At 44.9% G+C, this 20,808-nt stretch overlaps 1 protein-coding gene across 8 annotated transcripts in view; it reads left to right on the top strand.

Annotated features, from left to right (window-relative positions):
* TNC (tenascin C) overlaps window positions 1–20,808 on the top strand; it is a 92,318-nt gene that overhangs the window by 22,437 nt on the left and 49,073 nt on the right. For all 8 annotated transcript variants that reach the window (XM_084649811.1, XM_084649814.1, XM_084649812.1 and 5 more), the window contains exons 2-7: window positions 12,591–13,184; window positions 14,487–15,986; window positions 17,589–17,852; window positions 19,189–19,304; window positions 19,695–19,851; window positions 20,427–20,696. In XM_084649811.1, coding sequence (XP_084505937.1) covers window positions 12,722–13,184; window positions 14,487–15,986; window positions 17,589–17,852; window positions 19,189–19,304; window positions 19,695–19,851; window positions 20,427–20,696 — 2,770 coding nt within the window. In that variant the 5' untranslated portion in view covers window positions 12,591–12,721. The remainder of the gene's footprint in view (window positions 1–12,590; window positions 13,185–14,486; window positions 15,987–17,588; window positions 17,853–19,188; window positions 19,305–19,694; window positions 19,852–20,426; window positions 20,697–20,808) is intronic.

The following is a 20,808-nucleotide window of genomic DNA, read 5'->3' as shown; positions in this document are numbered from 1 at the left end:
ATTTACCTGAGATGCTCATCAGCATCATGGAGTCCCAAAGAAGCATGCACTAAAAGCCTTTATGAAATCTATTTAATGCACATTTTCTACTGTCATTTTTTCCCAACTTGTATCTTGGCCAGTTAGCTTTATTTGCTATTTAAGTTGCAAGTAATTGCTCATCAAATCTAATATTTTATAGATTTGAATATGATTTCTGTGCTGTTGATGTTGGAAAAAAACCCATGTCTGATCCACAAACTGCCTCTATTTGACAAAATGCCGAACCGACTGTTTAATTTGGAAATATATGTTCTCTGTCTGGGATCTTGAATGACAAGGGTAAGCCAAGGATGAGTTTCTATAGTTGAGAGTACAAACCTCCTGAAACCAGTGGTTTAGAATGCAATAATAGATTCTAGTTTCATTAGAAATTGCTATTGTACCACAGTAGGTTTGGTCTCTCAAGGGGATCCGTGTGTGCTTTATCACTCAGAATTTACTATAGCTCCTTTCACATGGTTTACGGTCGTTGGCTTTAGTTTTTTCTTTCCCTTCGTGGTAATGTCACGCTGATGCCTTTGTAATACAAGACTCTTCTAAATTCAAAATTGTACACAAAGCAATTAATTTAAACTCCTTCCAAAACACCCTAGGCAAAATTTCCTCTGCATGCTGCTTTTCATCCAAGATGGGAGGGATGGAGGCGAATATTAATCTTAATGGTTTAATTCCAGGATGATACACAGTAGGAGCTGTAAAGCAGAAACTGTACAGCTATTCCCTTGTTGAAATCACAAGAAATTACTCAAGGGGAAAGAAAACGGCCAAGAACTATTTGAAAAAAAGTGAGTGGTAGAACAAGAACAGCCATAAGTGATAGGAATGAGTTTCCAAAGCCCGTGGCTACCAAATGAGATAAAGGGTAAAAACCCAAGCTGATAAATAGCGGGGAGATTTTCAGCTGCAGAAAGAGCAGCTAACTGCCCAACTCCCATAGAAAGCCCGAGTTGTGTGCCTAAAGCCTTCTGTGCCTTTTGCCTTAGGAGAGGGGGATGAATAGAATCCAGTGGTGGAGGGCTGGGAGCATAAGTACAGCCCAGTGTGAGGAAGGACAAATATTATCCGGTGCCCAGAGTTTAGGAGCTTAATCCTCAGGTCCAGCTGAGCTGCACTTAGAACAAGATCCCAGGCAGTTGATTGGTCAAAACAAGTTTGTTTACTACTATCATATTGCTACTCTCTGATATGGAGGCTGGGTTTGGACCCTGGTAGGGTGAGCAGACAGCAAGTGTGAAAAATCAGGACGGGGGTGGGGGGTAATAGGAACTTATATAAGAAAAAGACCCCAAAATTTGGGACTGTCCCTATAAAATCGGGACATCTGGTCACCCTAGACCCTTGGAGCAATAAACATAAACCTCAGGGCCTATTTATAGCCTCCCACAGCTTCCTTTGTTTATCTGAAGTGCACTAACACAGAGTTTCTCAACATTTTCCATACCAGGGACACGGTTGCTTCCTTCCTAAACTGTGTCAGGGAGATCTCAGGGACCGGTGCCAGCCCCGGGACTGGTCGTTGAGAAAGACTGCTCACATAGGAGGTCCTCAAAGTCATTTTGGAAGGAATGGGGTTTCCATAATTGCACCACCAATGTTTACGGGGCATGCATTTTGCACATAAAACACCTCCTTTGCTGCACAAAAATTAATCACAAATTGAGGGTGCAAATCATTTTCCATGCTGTCCATGGAAAATGGACAAGATCTGGGAGTTGTTAAGGAGGACCTTTGTAAATGTGACCATGTGGGTCAGTAAGAGCTGTGCCAAAGCGAGATGTGAAACAGATGACTGCAGGATGTAGCCAAAGCCCTTCATTGCAGACGTTTATCCACATCAAACAAAAGCCTCAATTTGTCCTTCAAATAAGAGCTATTTAAGCTGTAAAGGCAGGAACATGAAAATGAGGTCCTAGAACTTGGGCTTGATACTGAGAGGTTCTGAGTGCCTCCTGCAGGAGGCTGAGACCTCAGCTGCAAGACAGAAAGGGTGGTCTTGTGTTTTAATGTACTGGAGTAAGACTGAAGACACCTGGGTCTATTTCCAGCTTTGTCAGAGACTTGCATTGCCTTGGGTAATTCACTTAGGGCATTTCTACACTGCCCCGCAGTTTGTACTTACTACAGGGGCGTGAACTGCAGCGTGCATCAAAGTGCTGCGCTCTTACTCCCCCATGTGGAGGCTGTGGGCACAAACTTTTAGAGGTCCCTTGTTCACACTCATACTTCTGTTTGTAGAGGACTATGTCAGCGCAAACTCAGGACCTTTAAGTTTTTACCTGCAGCATCCACACTGAGGAGTTACAGCACAGCTTTTTGGTGCATGCTGCAGTTCACACTCCCAGAGTCCAAACTGCAGGGCAGTGTAGACATGCTCTAGGTCTCTGTGTGCCTCAGTTTTCCATCTTTCAAATGGGAGTAATAATACTTTCCTTATCCGTTGTGACTGCAAGCTCTTTGGAACAGGAAGTGTCTCTTCTATGGGGTCTCTGGGCATCATTGAAATATTCTAGGAATAACAGGAATTAAGGGCCCACAGGGGGCCTTGCAGTTTCAGCCCCCCATCGCTTTAGTTAAGTGAATGAATTTTTCATCCATTCTTCTTTTTTTCCCAACTACTTTCCTCATGTCCCTGTGTTTCTGCCCCATGTTAGTGCCCAGGGCAATCTCAGAGCTATGTTTCTTGGACTTAGCATGTCCTGCTTTTTAGCTTGTGTAACCATGAAGATGTGAGGCCAAGCTTTTCTTGCATCCTGTCTGATGCAGCTGAATCCACTGTGTGCCACTTCATGAAAATCACCTCATACGGCAATGCTTTTTGACTCATTACCCCACAAATGGGTCACCACATCTGAGAGAGTGTTGGCTGATTTGGGGCTTAATCCAAGATGATACTTGATAACATAACGGCATGTGACATCCTTGCCTAAACTGAGAAAATATAATTTCCTTCCAACTGGCTGCCGCCTGCATTTCAATGTGACAGCGCCTGATCTGGTGTTCTGATAAGCAGAAAACTGGAGGGCGTTCTCTCCCGCTTTTTCGTTCCTTATGGATTTCTCTTCAAAGTAAGAACCCTTCTGCAAATGTATTTCTTACACTGAATTTCTAGAGATGGATTCAATCTACACATTTGGAGCTGCGTTGTGAGGGCCTTCAGATCTAGCCTTTCGCTTCCTGTCCATTAGAAGGAAGGGGGCCATTGAATCTGGATCCACAATCTTGGATTCTTTGGTTCTGGGATTTCCAATCAGGTTTCTCTCTTTTATTTACAAATAGTGGACCAAATACCTGTCTGGAGTATTTGGTGGGCGTGATGGACAACCCTAAGAGAGTTACTTGATGATGATGTCCACAGAGATAGAACTCAAACTGTCTAGCTCCAAAGCATCCGTCTGTATTGCTTGATCTAAAGAACTAGGCCCATCAGGTTGTAGGAAGTGGAAAACCAAACCTTTTTTGTGTGGTCCAGTTGCTGTATGGCGAACAAAGAACTACCCTTGGTTAAATATAGGTTAAGAACATAAGAACGGCCATAGTGGGTCAGACCAAAGGTCCGTCTAGCCAGTATCCTGTCTTCCAACAGTGACCAATGTCAGGAGCCCCAGAGGGCATGAACAGAACAGGGAATCCTCAAGTGATCCATCCCCTGTCGCCCATTCCCAGCTTCTGGCAAACAGAGGCTAGCAACACCATCCCTGCCTATCCTGGCTAATAGGAATTGATGGACCTTGTGACGAGTTGCCCCCCTTTAAGGTGCCACCTGATGTACTGGGGTTTCACTGAGCCCCTTCTGCTCCACCAGTCTGGATTCCCTCTCCTGGTTTTGCTGAATTAGGCTCTCCGGCCTCTTGTAGCACACACACACACACAGGTAGGGCCATACCCAGCTGCAGACACAGACTGAAGACAGCTCTGTGTGAGAGGATTCACCCAGCACTCACGGCCACACCCCTTTTGGGGAATAAACCCAAAATAATACTGTCTTGTGCTGTATGGAAAGATTTTCACAGCAAAAGCTAATAAAAATTTACCCTTTCCCTCAATGTGAAGAGAGATATGCACAACTTATTGCCCCCCCCCCGTTAGAAATTGCACAAACCTAGTTTAATAATAAACAAACCAAATTTATTAACTATAAAAGGCAGAATTTAAGTACTTAAAAGGGATAGCAAACAGAACAAAGCAGATTACTGAGTAAATAAAACAAAACACACACACTAAGCTTAAGATCTTAAAGAGACTGGTTTCAAGAAGTAATTTCTTACCCTAAATGTTGTTTTAGGTAAGTTGCAGGGTTTCAGTAGCTTAGAGTTCCAGTTATTTTTTCTTGCAGACTTGATCCCTGTCTCAGTCTAGACTCACCCCTGCCTTTCCCTTCAGGTTAGTTCCTTTGTCCATTCAGGTTCTTTCAGCAGTGCTTCTTGGGTACGCAATGGAGGAGAGTTCCTATCAACTTCCTCCCCAGCCCTTAAAAAAGAATTTACCTAAAGCGGGAATCCTTTGTTTGATTCCCATTCCCCTACAGAGGAAAAATACCAGCAACGTCCAAAGTGGTATTTTGTTATCAGGTGACAGGACCACCTCACCGGGTGGTGTCACGGCTATGTCCCAGGATGCCTCTGACAAAGTCGGGAGATTAGTATCTTTGCAGTCTTATCATTCCCTCCTAATGGCTCATCAAGGCTGTGATGGCCCGTTGTCTGGTGTGCCTCCCCCAACTACACACACAGTTGTAAAAATATATCTTAGTTAGGCCATATTCGTATCATAACCATATTTCTGTGAAGAATATGGGGTGTAACATCACGTACTGATCAATAGATAGATAGAACTTTTCTGAGTGTGGGAATCACTATTTCTCTCTCTCACACACACTGTTTCTTTCCCTTTTTCCTCTCTGGACTCTGGAGATTCAACACAGTGTAAGAGTTTTCCATAGGGTAGAAGGACTAATTACTGGATATTGTAAATAACTCAGCAGCCAGAGATTCCCAGTGAGAACACTGAGAGCTGCTGGATGCTGAGCTATGTGACTGCACACAATTTCACTACACCCTTAAGGTCCATAACTCACTAAGACTTTCTGAAGTGGCTTGAATCATCCTTCTTAAAAACCTTCCCCTTCAGAACAAATCAGATGGCAGCCAAAGGAAAAGATGCAATGGTTTTGCATTGGTAGTACTCCTCCCACGCTCTTGGGAGGCTGCAGTACAGAAGTAGTCAAGGACTGTTGTTACAAATGATCATTTCTGCTCCCTGGAGTGATTTCATTAGTCTGCTTTTCACTGAGGATTTCCCACTAGGTTCTTAGGCCTTTTGGCATCTCCGGTGGAAAGAGAGAGTATTTTTCTAGGCTTAAATGTACAGCAGCAATGAGGAGACGTGATTAGTTCAGAACTGTTCACTTGTTGCCTGGCTGCATCTTACACTCTTTAAAACATTTCAATACCCTCTACTCCCTGGCCTACCTGTGCTCGAGAAGATGATGCAAGGTCAAGGGCCCTGGCACAGCAGTAATATTAGCAGATTTCCTTTAGTTGGGTTGAGGCTTTTGAAGCTCTTCCTTGTGAAAATCCACCCTGGTAGCCGCTTTTCAGTTGCTAATCCTTGGGAATGAGGTCACTCGCACCACATTAGAAAGTGCCTGAGCTTTACCATTTCCCCAAGTCCCGAAAGGGAAAATATCCCAGAGCAGGGCAATTCCTAGTATGAGTCTTCTGTGCCTGTCTGGTGGAAAGAGACAGAGACAAGGACACCACAAAACAGGGACACCAATGCTGACAGCTGACCATTTCTATGCACCCCAATCCTTGGGGTAACTGGGGACCAAATTAGCCCCTGGTGCACATTTGAGAAGCCCTGAGTCCTGATAAGCCTCAGAGGGCTGCTGTGGAGTCAGCGGTTAGCAGAGTACAAAGTGCACCATTTTATGCTTCCTATGCCAAGGGGTGCCACAGAATATGTGTAACCAGCTCTATGCCAGCTGATGATCTAGCCCCATGTTTTCACTCTAGATTTTAACAAAACATGCAGAAATATAAAATATGTTGACACTATTTGTTCCCATCCTCTCGGGATGGTGACAGCGTCAGCATGGGTCTAAATGTAAGTGTGCACATCTGTGAATTTAATTTCCCTGTTGTGACATGTGGCAGGTGTCTGAAGAAATGGTCTCAGGTTTTGCCTTCTTCAGGGCAGGCTCTGCAGAGGGATTTGTTACCTCCTACAGTTCCTCACCCGCCGCAATCTGCCTTGATTAAAACCACACAATGTTCTTTTTCGCATACTTCTATCGCCATGTGTCCAGAAATCCTCTGACGGTCCTGCCACTCCTTCTGAATTTACAAAATGAACCAAAAGATACTCTAGAATGATAAGCTATGCGACCATAAATTTCTCTTCAAACCTGGTAGCTTCCAACTAATTTCTTTTTTGGAAAATATTAATAGATTGTGTTTCCTTAGCAGCCACTGGGAGCCAGGACTCCTGGGTTCTGCAATCATTGTAAATATTGTTTTCCATTTTCACTTAAAAACATAGGTTTGCTATGTTTAAAAAAGTGAAAAAAATTCAGCTTTCAACAACCAAAAAAATACGATGCTTTGAGGTCCTCAGAGGTAAGGTGCTGCTGTGTAAAAGAAAAGTGCTGTTTTTCTTGGTATTATGGAGAGTCCATCTCCCTTCCATCATATATTATTATTATTATTATTATTTATTATTCATTGATGGCGATCAATATTTTATGGAGTGTTTCTTCAGGCATTTCCCCCATTTGTTTTCTCATAATCATCAAATGTCAACAAGTCATTCTTTCATGGGAAGTGTGCGTATTTTCTTCTGAACCCGATCAATAGGAATTCCAAGTCAGCCAAAGGGGTTAGTTTGAAACTGATGGAAGCTTCTTCATCCTCCACCAGAGGGTAACTCTGCTGCCTCTACCGTGCTTCATTGCGTCAGCTGGTCCAGTTGCATGTTAATAGTTGCTTTAGCGTTCCCTCCGCCTAAGTTAAAAACCAGGACTCTGGTCATGGCCTCTGCTCTGTATTCTGAATGCCTGGCTGCAATTCACTTAATTCCTAAAGCATATGTCGAAGGCTCTAACAGTGTGATGTTGAGGCAATAGCTTAGGCTGTTGTAACTTCTGGGTCCGGTACCGTCACACTTAATCTTATGGCTTCCTTGAAAAACAAAACGGTCCGCAGTGACTCTCTGCCATCTTCTGCACAACGTTACTGCCACGGCAACTCTCTTGTTAAATCTTTATGCAATATCTTCAGCCTACCAGTAGAGAGGGTCTGAAATAGAGGATTCTGTTTTAACTTCTCCTGCACCTTCAATCCTGGTGGCTTAGTTGCCAGTCATGGACGTTAGGAGTAACATTTTCAAAAGCTCCTTCGGCTTAGGCATTTAAGTAAATGAGAATTAGTCTCGAAGTCACTTAAGTGCTTTTGGAAATTTGACCCCAGGCCAGGAAAATCTGGCTCAGTATGAAGTAAAGAGAATGGCTTTGATCCGTTCAGCAATGTTGTCAGCTTTATGAGCAATGGGCTGGACTGAGCACTGAAGTCAGTGCAGTAATACTACTGTGAAAATCGTGTCAGAGGAGAATCAGGCCCAGTGTGTGTTTATCTGACATTAGTCTTTGACTCAGGCTGGGTGCTATAAGCCGATGCCTGTTTGTCAAGCTACTCCAAGATCTCTAGACTGGTATTTCCAACCTAACCAGAGGCTAAGATACTGGCTCAGGTTTATTCATACCTAACCCTAAAGAGCTCGTCTCTAAGAAGATGGTCTTGTTAGAAAATATTCTGCCTTGTATTTCCTATGCAGTATATTTTTCTTCCCTTTTCCCCTCCCCCACCAATTGCTTTAGGCCAAAATCCTGGTCCTTACACATCACATTGGTTCCATGCAGAAATCCTAAATTACATCAATGGGATTTCTGTATGCAAAACAAGTGTAGACTAGGCATTAGTCTAGCCCACAGTGTAGACCACAAAAGAGAATTATGCCTATAATGCATTTTGTATTGTGGTGGCTATTTTTCATGATTCTACTGTATGTTAGCTGGATGAAGTCTGCAGCAAAGTATACGGACTAGTGAAGAATGGGAAGAAAGAGAAAAGAAAAAATAACCCTGCAATCCAGATGGGATTATTTTCCCAATCAGAAACAAAATGTTTGTCCTATTTCATTACATTTTAGCTAAGAAGCCTAATTATTATCTTTAATAAAAACATGTAAAAATGCAAACTGCATTCCTGGTGGTTGTTTTTTTCAGATGTACTGTGTCTAGAGCTAAGGTAACGAGTGACAAAAATAATACACTTAGAATATTTATGACAGATGGTTCTTCTAAAGGTTACCGATCAAGGGCTTGATTGCTAACCTGTACTCATAAGATTCAGGGTATGGCTACGCTGCAATCACAAGGTGTGACTGCAGCTCGAGTAGACATACCCAAGCAGAGACAGCAAGTGGAGACAGAAAGACAGATGAGGGAGCATAAAGAAACAATGAAACAGTATTAGTCAGCATGATGGGCTGTGGGGGTCAACCCATCAGGTACTTAATCATTGTCGAGTTTTTTTGTTGGCATTAGGGCAGGATTGAGCACTTGGTGAATAAGGGCTGTTGCATCTGGGCCCTCTTTTGCAAACTCTTTTGAGCTTTATAACCTGCCGTACATTAAAATATCTCAACCCTTGAGGTCTATAGTGAGAAATATTTAAGAGATATCTACATTGGATTATATGTCTGTAACTTTTGGATGCTGACTTGCATAGCAACAAGAAACATCACAGAGGGGGGCTGAGGGAGGAAAATAAAGAGCAAATACTGCAGGTTGCTTGGCTTACATCTTTCCCTTTTTAAATGTCTGTTCCTGGGTGGTCACTAGTGGCCAGAACTGTTGGGTAAACATGCTTGAAGGGTGGGAGTTGCAGGAAGGAGTGTTGCCTTTGTTGTTCCAGCCAAAGAATAGATAATTTATAAAGTACTGTGTGGAAATTGCCTGGTAGATTAGGAAAGATCTCAGATCCAAGTGGGGAACTCGGCTCCCCAAGCCGGATCCTTGTCAGATCAGACAAGAAACACCTGATCTGAATCAGCCGAGATACACTGGAATCCTGCGCTCTGCTTCAAAGCACAACGACCATGACTCAGGCAGCGTGGAGTGCTTCTTCCAGACCACCCCTGAAGAATGTCAAAAAGATGTCAGTAGGGATGAAGTCTTCCAGAGTCATCCTCCAGCTGGGAGACTTAATTGATTCGGTCTGGCGCACCTACAATAAATCTGCATATGATCTTGTGACTCTTCAACAGTGGAGTGACAGTGGCCCACTAAGAAAACAGGTTTTTCAGTTTCCAGCCACATTCCAAAGACACAATTAATACAGTCACAGAGCCATATTCAACTCCCATTGAGGTCAATGGGCATTGGACTGCATCCATATCCCTTTAGGCTGGGATTTTGCAAGAGGCCTAAGGGAGTTAGGTGCTCAAACCTTTTGAAATCTGTTAGGAGCTGGATGCCTAACTTTCCAGATGTCTTCTGACTAGCCTTAAACTCACGAGAATTAGGATGACATTATAGGGGTATAATATTGACCGGTGAGTATTGTTTACTAGTTTGGAACATGGATGGGAGCAAGTAGAGAAACATAAGGAACTGGGCTATTTGCTATGATTAGGTGCCTGTTATATTAGTTTGAGGCCTTGTGGGAGGAATTATACTAAAGGTTGGATTTTAGCTCTAATCACAGCAAGCTTAATAACCCAGTTACTTACTACCTACTTGCCTCCCTGCGTGTTCCAAACTAATACACACAGGTCAATATATCCCTATAATGTCATCTTCTTTCTGGCGAGCTGAAGGTTAGTCAGAAGACATCAGGAAAGACGGTAGATCAATATGCCTAAGACCCCTTTCTACATCCCAGCCTTCAGTCTGTTGTTGATCCTTTCACCAACTAGTTCCTAAATGTAGCTAGATTTTTGTCCATCAGTATCTTGTTGTCAATTTGGACAATAATTTTGCTTATACACTGAGCAAGACATGGCTAACATCTGACACAGACATCTCGCAAGAAACTGTAAACACCTACAGATAACTTGTGAGACAATCGAGGTCTTGGGGTAAAATACATAGCGTACCTGGGATCTCCGCTTCATCATTTGAGATCCACTTTGAGATCCTCAAGTGGAAACTGCCGTGTAAATCAGGAAAGGCCTTAAGCACCTACATAAATCCTGACTTCACTGGAATTCAAGGACAAGTATGAAGTAAGCCTGTTTTTAAGTACTATCCTGAGTAGGGATACTTGCATGACTCAGAGCCCCATTTACAGATGGGCCTAGGTCACAAATTGAGATATAGATCTAGATCTGAACTTCACCAACCATTGGGAGTGTCTGGCTCAGGACCACCTCTATTATTATTTACCTGGTGACTTTTTCCAGCACAGAAGCTGGGTTCAAACACTTTTGAACAAACAGGGAAAGTGCTGGAGAATGATTCAAAGCTGAATGGTTTCCTAGACAGAGAACAAGATGCGGTTGCACCTTGTATGGTTCTGATTTATTTCCTAATTAAAAAATATAAAGTTCACTCTTTGGGAGCCCTGCTTTGTCTATGCAGAAAATGGACCTGGATAAAGGAGGCTGGGGTATTCTTGTCCTCCTGTTGTAAAAGCCAGCGGAATTGCATGGGGAAACAAAATTGATCTCTACACTTCATGGGAGGCAAAGGGCCATGGAAGCTGGTTACCCAGCTGATATCTATTGCCATCAGAGCCTTGGGTATCAGAGTCTTTATTGCTGTTTGGGGAATTACCAACACAAAGAAAGAGAGGCCACATCCAGTCATGGGCCAACAACTGATCTATCCATTTAACAAGACTTTTCTGGGAGTGGAAAGCAACACAAAAATTAAGGTATTTATTAGGGAGTGGTTGGATAGCCTGCCGAGCAGGCTCTTTGAGTATGTCAGTCTGAGAGAAGAAGGGCTAATTCTGAATGGACGAAGATTGGGGGGAAGGGGGCGGTTATTTTTTTTTTATCTGCTCTCCAGTTCAGTCCACTTGAAATTCACCTCAACATCTTTTTTTTTCCCCTCCCGAATTAAAAAAGAATGACATGCAGGAAGGGCTGTTCTGGCCCAGCCAGGTGGCCGTGGCTAAAAGTAGGTACTTTATGGATAGCTGATGAAAGATCAGATATTGGAAAATGGTGCCTGATGAAAGGAGTCACCTGTTGCTGAAAAGACCTGTTCACACCTGTGTCAATGTGAAGCTTTCTCTTTCTCTTGAAGGGCTCAGGTATATCAAAGGGGTTTTCTTTTCTTTTCTTTTCTTTTCTTTTCCCAGTTATTCCCCCACACACCTATCTGGTCTCCTACCCTTCCGAGAGATTGATGTAGCTCAGCACAGTGCAAGATACCTGCTACACTTGAACTAATATCTGTTTCTCCCAGTATATACGATGGCCTGGATCCTTAGCAGATGTAAATCAGTGTGGCTGTGAAGAAGATATCAAAGTCCATAAGCTTGACTCTTCGTCTGAGAACACATTTACTTCACTGCCATAAACCAATTCCTTTGCGGGGGTCTATATAAGAAACACATTAAGTCTTGACATTGATCCCCTTTCTACCCCCCAAGTCAATTGTAAATAAAGGGAACCAGTTGAAATGGGCTTAGTGGCTGTGACGTGCTAGATGACACATGATTTAGGTCTCAAATGGCCTGATGCTTGTTAGGCTGAGACCACTTGGTTGTTGGGTGAGAGGAGGGAGGGATTCTTAGTTTCTTACTAGAATGACATCAAAATGTAGAATTTCCATTTGTTTTTAAAGGAAATCATCTTGATTTTTTTCAGAGTAACAGCCGTGTTAGTCTGTATGCACAAAAAGAAAAGGAGGACTTGTGGCACCTTAGAGACTAACCAATTTATTTGAGCATGAGCTTTCGTGAGCTACAGCTCACTTCACCGAAGCTCACGAAAGCTCATGCTCAAATAAATTGGTTAGTCTCTAAGGTGCCACAAGTCCTCCTTTTCTTTTATCTTGATTTTTGTGTTTTGACTAGTTCTGCTTCTTACCCTTATAAAAACAGACTATCCTTCAGTAATAGCCCCCAAACTTACTGCTCACAATACTTCTTTCAGGGGGCCGGATTCTTACCTCGAGTGCACATGGACAGTGCCCATTGTCAGCAATGGAATTTACATGTGTGCACCGGTGGGTAGAATTTTTGTCAGCAGTCTTGGTTTCCGTTCTTGGCCCTGTGAATCACTTAAACTCTCTGTGGCTCGGTATGTTCACTTGTAAAATGGGGACTCATTTGCAAGTGCACCAGGGTCTTGGATGGAAGGGGATGGATTGTGGTGGTGTTTAAATGCAGGCTCAGTGACTTGAAGCTGACTGGCTCTTGATGTCAGCGGTGGTGCACCTGACCTCTTTATCAGGCCTCCCGGCTTTCAGTATTGCGGATCTTTAATTGGGAGGTGCAGTGGTAACTCATTCTGTGCAACTTTCATTGTTGTTATAGGGGGAAAGCACGGCAGGAAGAGAAGAGAAATAGAATTTTGTTTGGAGCTGGCTCTCCAAATTCTTCTCCGGACTGAGAAAGCAAAACGGCATTGAGGAACCAGCAGTGTCCCAAAGGAGCCGAATATCACCATGGGGCTTCCCTTGCAGGTTTTGACCTGTGCCATCATAGCTTTGCTACACCACCATGTCAACGGTGGGCTCATCAAGAGAATTATCCGGCAGAAGCGGGAGACCGGGTTAAACGTGACCTTGCCGGAGGATAACCAGTCTGTGGTCTTTAACCACGTCTACAATATTAATGTACCCATGGGCTCCCTCTGCTCTGTGGACTTGGACTCAGCTAATGAGGACGCAGACCTGAAGCCCCAGGTTGAGCCAAGCAAGACCTACCAGGAGCACACGGTGAACGAGGGGAACCAGATTGTCTTCACACACCGCATCAACATCCCCCGCCGGGCTTGTGGCTGTGCAGCTGCCCCTGACATCAAGGATCTGCTGAGCAGACTGGAAGAGCTGGAGGGGCTGGTATCCTCTCTACGAGATCAGTGCTCCAGCAGCGCTGGCTGCTGCCACAGCGGCCTAACAGCAGAGGGTAAGGCGGGTGGGCGAAGCTGCTGCGTAGCAGAGTCTGGCTCCTGGCTGCGAATAAATGAGAGCTTGTTGAAAAACCGGGGAAAATGAACCCCATTCGTTCTGAAGTGCCATCAAAATTGGAAATATTTTTGACCAGCTTGTGAAATGTTAAGATACATTTGCAAGACTTGGATTTATCCACAGGCCATAGCCAGACAACTGTTATTCATGAATCCCTTTGGTTCATGAATCACCCGGTTCATGAATCCCTGTGGGGCTTAGGCTGCAGATAAGCAGCCACAGGCCTAGAGGGAGACAGCAGCAGGTGAGGCCAGAGGCTGAAACATGGGCACTTTGGGAGCTCTTATCCTGAACACGTAGGTGTCTGGATTAGGGTTTGGTGGGAGTTTTGTGGATCGCAGCGCAGCCAAAACTGGGACTTAGGTGCCCAAGTACCTTTGTGCATCTGGGCTTTCAACAAAGCCATCCTTTATAACAGCAGCTGAGAATCAGGCCCTATATTCTTATGATTATCATTTTGTAAGGACAGAAAGTATTATCCACTGGCCTGGCCAGAAATCCATCAGCGGGTCGTGCCTGTCGACTTCAAAGTGCTGCACAGACTCTAATTCCTCTTCACTGCCTCCCCACTCCATCTTATCCCCATGTTACAGATGGGGTAAATGAGTCCCTGAGACTATATATGCCCAAGGCAGCACAGCCAGTGTGTTTGTACAGCACCTAGCACAATGGGTCCCCATTCTTGGCTGGCCGTTAGGTATTACTGTAATAAACATGATTAATAATAAATAATACATTTTAAAATTCTTACCATTATCTCTTTTTTTAAATTTCAACATACCTCTGCTCTTGTTGGGTTTGGTCGGGGCTGTCAGAGCAGCAGAATGAAGTGTGAGAAGCCATTTTCAGAGTATATTTGGCACAACCCAAACCTGAAGGGTTTAATCTTACACAAAACTTTTGGATATTTATCCACGCTAAATTTTTTGAGATTCACCCATCCCTTAATCACTATGTGATATTTGTGTGAGCAGGCCACGAATCCAAGCTCACTGTCCCCATTGGCATCATCCCACTTCTGCCACCATTACTATTTTTTAAGAGAAGAGGTAACAGTTGTCCTTGGGTTCAGTGGATGCTTACCCCTGCCATTTTATACAAGATTATAAAATTTTGTAACCCTGACCCGTGCCCTACGAGCAGTACCAGAGTGGTCTTAGTAACAATCTTGTGTGTCTAACTTCTGTGACGCACACCACAATCTCTTAGGTGTAATGAGTTTTCTGATTCATTGATACAGGACAAGTGGACACCACGCCATATTGCAGTGGACGAGGGAACTACAGCACTGAGCACTGTGGCTGCATTTGTGAACCTGGCTGGAAAGGACCCAACTGCTCAGAACCAGAATGCCCGAACAATTGCAACAACAAAGGCCACTGTGTCAATGGAAAATGTATCTGTGATGAGGGCTTCACTGGGGAGGACTGCAGCCAGCTCACCTGCCCCAATGACTGCAGTGACCAAGGCAAATGCATCAATGGTGTCTGTCTGTGCTTTGAGGAGTACACCGGTGAGGACTGCAGTGAAGAGCTTTGCCCGGTGGCATGCAGGGAGCATGGAAAGTGTGTGAACGGTCGGTGTGTGTGTGTTGAAGGCTTCACTGGTGAGGACTGCAGTGAGCCGCTCTGCCCGAACAACTGCAATAACCGTGGGCGCTGCGTGGAGAAAGAGTGTGTGTGCGACGAAGGCTACACAGGTGAAGACTGCGGCGAGCTTATCTGCCCCAATGACTGCTACGACCGTGGCCGCTGTGTCAACGGGACCTGCTACTGTGAGGAGGGCTTCACCGGGGAGGACTGTGGGGAGCTTACCTGCCCCAACAACTGCAACAACAATGGCCGCTGCAGTAATGGACTGTGCATCTGCAATGAGGACTTTGTGGGCGACGACTGTAGCGAGCGGCGGTGCCCCAAGGACTGCAACAAGCGGGGGCGCTGCGTCAACGGGAAGTGCGTGTGCAACGAGGGCTTTGCTGGCGCCGCCTGTGGCCAAGTGAAGTGCCCCAAAGATTGTAACAACCGGGGCCGCTGCGTCAACGGGCAGTGTGTGTGCCAGGAGGGCTTCATGGGCGAAGACTGCAGTGAGTTGCGGTGTCCTAGCGACTGTAGCAACCGGGGCCGCTGTGTCAATGGGCAGTGTGAGTGTGACGAGGGCTTCACAGGCGAGCATTGCAGCCAGCTGAAGTGCCCCAATGACTGTAACAACCGGGGGCGCTGCGTCAACGGGCAGTGTGTGTGTGAAGAGGGCTTCGTGGGCGAGGACTGCGGAGAGCTGAGGTGCCTCAACGACTGTAACAACCGGGGGCTCTGCGTCAACGGGCAGTGTGTGTGTGAAGAGGGCTTCGTGGGCGAGGACTGCGGAGAGCTGAGGTGTCCCAACAACTGTAATGACCACGGGCGCTGCGTCAATGGGCAGTGCGTGTGCGACGAGGGGTACATGGGGGAGGACTGTGCTGAGCTGAGGTGCCCCAATGACTGCAACAACCGGGGGCTCTGCGTCAACGGGCTGTGCCAGTGTGACAATGGGTTCACTGAGATCGACTGTAGCCAACAGCGGTGTCCCAGTGACTGCAACAACCGGGGGCTCTGCGTCAACGGGCTGTGCCAGTGCGACGAGGGCTTTCAAGGAGTGGACTGCGGTGAGCGATCCTGCCCCAACAACTGCAATGACATGGGCCGCTGCGTTGATGGGCAATGCATTTGTGATGACGGATACGAAGGGGATGACTGCGCCAATGGTAGGTTTTAGTGTTGGTCTCAGCCAGCCAACCACCCTTAAATTACCCTCTATTTGTCCGTCAGCGAATGGAGATTTAAGGGTATTTTTTAGAAAGCCGGGGTCTGATTCGGATCTTGTTTACGATGGTATAAACCAGGAATGACTCCAGTGAAGTCACTGGGGTTAAGGCAGCATTTGGCCAAGGTGACCAGAATTCTTGTTATTTCTACTGTTCTTGGGTCTAATAGTTTGATGACCAAGAGGCCAGTGAGGCTAACACTGTAGCTATGTTTCTCACCTGGTATAAATCTGTACAATTCCCATGGACGTCAGTGGCTATGCAGCGATTTACAAGTAGCTGGCAATATGGCCTCCTGCACTTTTACTTTCCCATGACACTTCTTCTGTTGTATTCTTCTGTACTGGTTGTAGCTAAAATACATCTGCTCAGCCAAGGGGAAAGCAGAGTCCTAGAACTAGGGAGTCAGCTGGATTTGCTAAGGGAAGTAGCTTTTTAAAGTGTAGAGGGAGCTTTGACTCAAAAATAAGACTTGTGGCCCTCCAGGAATACTGGAGTATAGGCTAAAGACTTCAAAGGTTGACAGCCTGAGTTCTGTGTATTTCTGATAGCCAGGTTGCAGATTAAAGATAAGTTTCCTATGTCTGATACCTCTTGTTCATGCTGAACTGGGAAAGTGGGGGGTTTGCATCTGCAGCATAGCAACTGTTTCAGGTGTACAGAACAGAGTGCGTGCCACGCTGTGGCACCATGCAAGGAGAGACCAAGGAGCTCAGTTGGTTGACTGCTCCTTGGGAGTAAATCAACCTGTGGAATGGACAGTCTTGGCTCCCATCCTCTCTGACTTGCTGGTCAGCAAAGCTGAGTCAGCACTGGGAGTTTTGTCATTTGCTGTTAGCACAACCTATGGCCCTTAAGACAACTTGCAGTCACTCCTGTAGGAGTTTCAGAGGGGCAGCCGTGTTAGTCTGTATCAGCAAAAACAAAGAGGAGTCCTTGTGGCACCTTAGAGACTAACAAATTTATTTGGGCATAAGCTTTCCTGGGCTAAAACCCACCTATTTTCCTCTCCATGCATCTGATGAAGTGGGTTTTAGCCCACGAAAGCTTATGTCCAAATAAATTTGTTAGTCTCTCAGGTGCCACAAGGCCTCCTTGTTGTTTTTCCAATAGGAGTTGTAACTCTTGGGCTATGAAACCCTGCTGTGTTCCTTTTGCTGTCCCTGTGGTGACATTTCCAATTCTTTATCTCCTCCAGTTTCCTCCCAGCAGAAGAATCCTGAGTCTTAGTTTGATCTCCCACCCATGAAAATCTGGAATAATTCCTCTGAAATTGTTGAAGTAATTCCAGATAGCTGGCCTCACCCAAGCTGACAATAGGATTTGAACCCAGGATCTTCAGCTAAACTCATGGGCCATTAGCACTTGAGATAAGTCACTAAGTCCCCTAACAGGCAGCTCTGGTGGCCTTATAAACCTCTGTGCATCAGCCATTAGAGGGGGGCGTGTATTACTATGAACAGGAGTTGCATATGGGTGTGACAGCAGAAATTGGCCCACTGTCTTAATGTCTCCATTGATTTTTTTTTCTCCCCCTGGCAGTGTCCTCTCCAAGCGACTTGACAGTGACAGAAGTGACAGATCAGACGGTCAATCTGGAATGGAAGAATGAGAATCTAGTCAATGAGTATCTCATCACCTATGTTCCTACCAGTGTTGGTGGCCTAGAACTGCAGTTCAGGGTGCCTGGAAACAAGACATCTGCTACCATCCGTGAACTGGAGCCTGGTGTGGAATACTTTATCCGTGTGTTTGCCATCCTAAAGAACAAGAAGAGTATTCCAATCAGTGCCAGGGTGGCAACCTGTGAGTTTAAAATAAATACAAATCTCTATATTTGACCATCTCTCTGCTCCCTAATATACATTTACTTGTCTCTTTTCTTTTCTTTGGGACTTTTCTTTTTTTATTGTTCTTTCTCTTTTGTATTCCACTTGAAGTCTGGACCAAGCCAGAGTCTCCTCAGTTTTCTTTTCCAATCTCTTCTTGCAATGGTATGCCTTCAGAACGATAGAATTACAGTACTGGAACTTTCCTGCTCTGCATGAAGCCTTCCATTGAATATCATTGGGTTCCCGTAAACCAAAACTCTGTCTACTGTCATGACAGGCTACAGTTTAAGGCTTTGGGACTCCACCTGTAAAATCGTTTTCATGCATCCACGTAAAAGCATTTGGCTCAGTACTATTGTAATTGGATTTTCAATGCTTCCAAGTACAAATCACTTTCATTGCACATCTGTCTCACCTTTCTCTACGATATCTCAATGCCTTTCACTACTGCAAGGTTCAGCCTCTTGTAAGGCATGCCATGCCGTACCATACTATTCTATACCCGTGGCCCTCTAGCCCTATAATAACACTATTATAAGCTGTTGCTGTAGAATATTATGCTTTATTTTTAAGAGTAATGTGCACCATCAAAGCCAGATTAAATAAGTGCATTCACTCTTCATTATCCTCATGTTTCAGTCTTGCCACCCAAATGAGCTCATATATTTCCAGTTGGCCCACCTGAGAAAGCAAAGGCATTGTGGGTATATATAATATATTTAACTTATTGCATGCATGTGCTAATTACTGTGCTTGGAAAGGTTCTATGGAAGGGAACTATCACCTGTAAGTAGAAGGGGCTAAAGTCTGATCTCTGCTTTAACATGTAGTGCTGCAGTGTATCACAGAACTGCTAAACTGGCAAGTACATAGCTATGCATGTCTCTTAAAAGGCACCAACATATCTGTGGGTGTGGCGGACATTTGGGGGGGGGGGGGTGGGTCTGGAAATCAAGGATGATTAAAAAGCCCTTGTGGCTGGAGAGGTGGGAGGGAGGAGTCAGGATGGTGGATAGATTTTCCTATTGTTTGGGTCCCAAATTAACTCTGGCATCTTTGGGGACGAAAAAAAGTCATCCATCCGTCTACAGAACCCACCTTTGCTATCGGTCCACCGTGTGTTTGTTCATTGTACTAGTTGCCTATCTATCTATCTATAGCACCCGTCACAGTACCATGTAAGCATCTTGGAGTATCTCAAAACATCCCCAGTGATTTTCACCACGGTACTCGTTTGTGAAGACCTAGTTTTCTGATCTGTGGGAACACTATGATCCATGTAGCTACCCTCTTGCTGTTTCTCCTCATAGATCTGCCTGCTCCTGAAGGTCTGACATTCAAATCCATCAGGGAGACATCTGTGCAGGTGGAGTGGGATCCTCTGAACATTTCATTTGATGGCTGGGAGCTCGTCTTCCGAAATATGGTAAGGAAAAAGCTCATCCCGTGATGCCTCCGAGTACAAGTGCAGAGTGTTGGGCTCCTTTTATGCTGCATTCAAACTAGAGCTGGCCAGAGAATGCCCATTTTATTTCACAATAACTTTTGAGGGTTTAAAATTCGTTTTTGTTCCTCATTGGAATGAAAACCAAACTTTTCCAATGTTTCCACAAAATGGAATTGTTCCAAAAGGTCTGTTTTTGGATTCAGTGCTGTCTCCCTGGAAATGACCGGAGAGTCCCTCCATGGACCTCGGAAACCTTCCCATCAAAAACTTCATTAAAATCAGTTTGTCTTCAGGAAACGTTAGAGTTTGGATGAATAAAAAAGCAGTTAGTCCAACTTGAATTTTAACCAAGTGCCTTGTGTGTTACAGAAAAAGGAAGATAATGGGGACATAACCAACAGTTTGAAGAGACCAGACACATCATATATGCAGCCAGGTCTGGCACCAGGACAACAGTATAACGTGTCCCTGCATGTAGTGAAAAACAAAACCAGAGGACCTGGGTTGTTTAGAGTGTTTACCACAAGTAAGTACTGTTCTGTTATTTGGTGTACTCTGTGGAGATGCTAAACTAGAGGCAAACCAAGCCACACTTTCAAAAGTTTCTGCTTTTGAAAACACATAGCCGGGAAGAACTGAAGTAGCTGACACAAGGAATGAGTGGGTTACCTGTCTGGGGAGGAAAGGAGATGTTTCTTCCAGCTGGCCATGGGCCAGCATACATTTTATTCCCATTCAGAGAGTGCAACAAAGTGAAACAGGCTCTGCATCCTTAACCCACCACATGGAAACTATTTGGCACCAGCAGGAGTCCTCGTGCAGCTGAAGAACTTGCTTGGACTGCTGCTTATCCTTGCTGTGCCGATGCAGAACCGGCTCAGTATACGTCCCTTTTCCTTCCTGTGTAACACAGCACTTTCCATCTGCATCGGTAGAACATTAAGGGCCATAAGGAAGTCGACATGAAGATGAGTTTCAGCTAATAGGAGCCACGTATTTGAACTTTGCTTTGATTCAACTATTAAGGGTCAATGTCCAGACTATGTTTGATCTCTCTATGATGGGATCAGAAAATTCATGTTTTTCCTCTTTCCTTAACAGAGCTTGATGGCCCAAGCCAGATTGAGGCAAGAGATGTGACAGACACCACAGCTTTAATCACATGGTTCAAACCTTTGGCTGAAATTGATGACATGGAACTCACCTACGGACCAAAGGATGTTCCAAGGGACAGGACGACCATCGACCTCTTTGAGGATGAAAGCCAGTACTCCATTGGGAATCTGAAGCCACACACAGAGTATGAGGTGACGCTGATCTCTCGGCGTGGGGACATGGCCAGCGACCCTGTGAAGGAAATCTTTGTCACAGGTAAAGAGCTTGTTCAGAAACGGTCATAGCTTCTTGTCTTCTGCTCTACTCCAATCACCATCAACACATCCATGCGAATTAGCTGTATCATGTTGCTTCACTTCACAGTTGT

Source organism: Lepidochelys olivacea, assembly GCF_965140295.1.
Source record: "Lepidochelys olivacea isolate rLepOli2 genome assembly, chromosome: 16".
NCBI classification, from domain to species: Eukaryota; Metazoa; Chordata; order Testudines; family Cheloniidae; genus Lepidochelys; species Lepidochelys olivacea.
The sequence above is the reverse complement of the archived record's forward strand: the minus strand, read 5'-3'. Positions and strand labels throughout refer to the sequence as shown.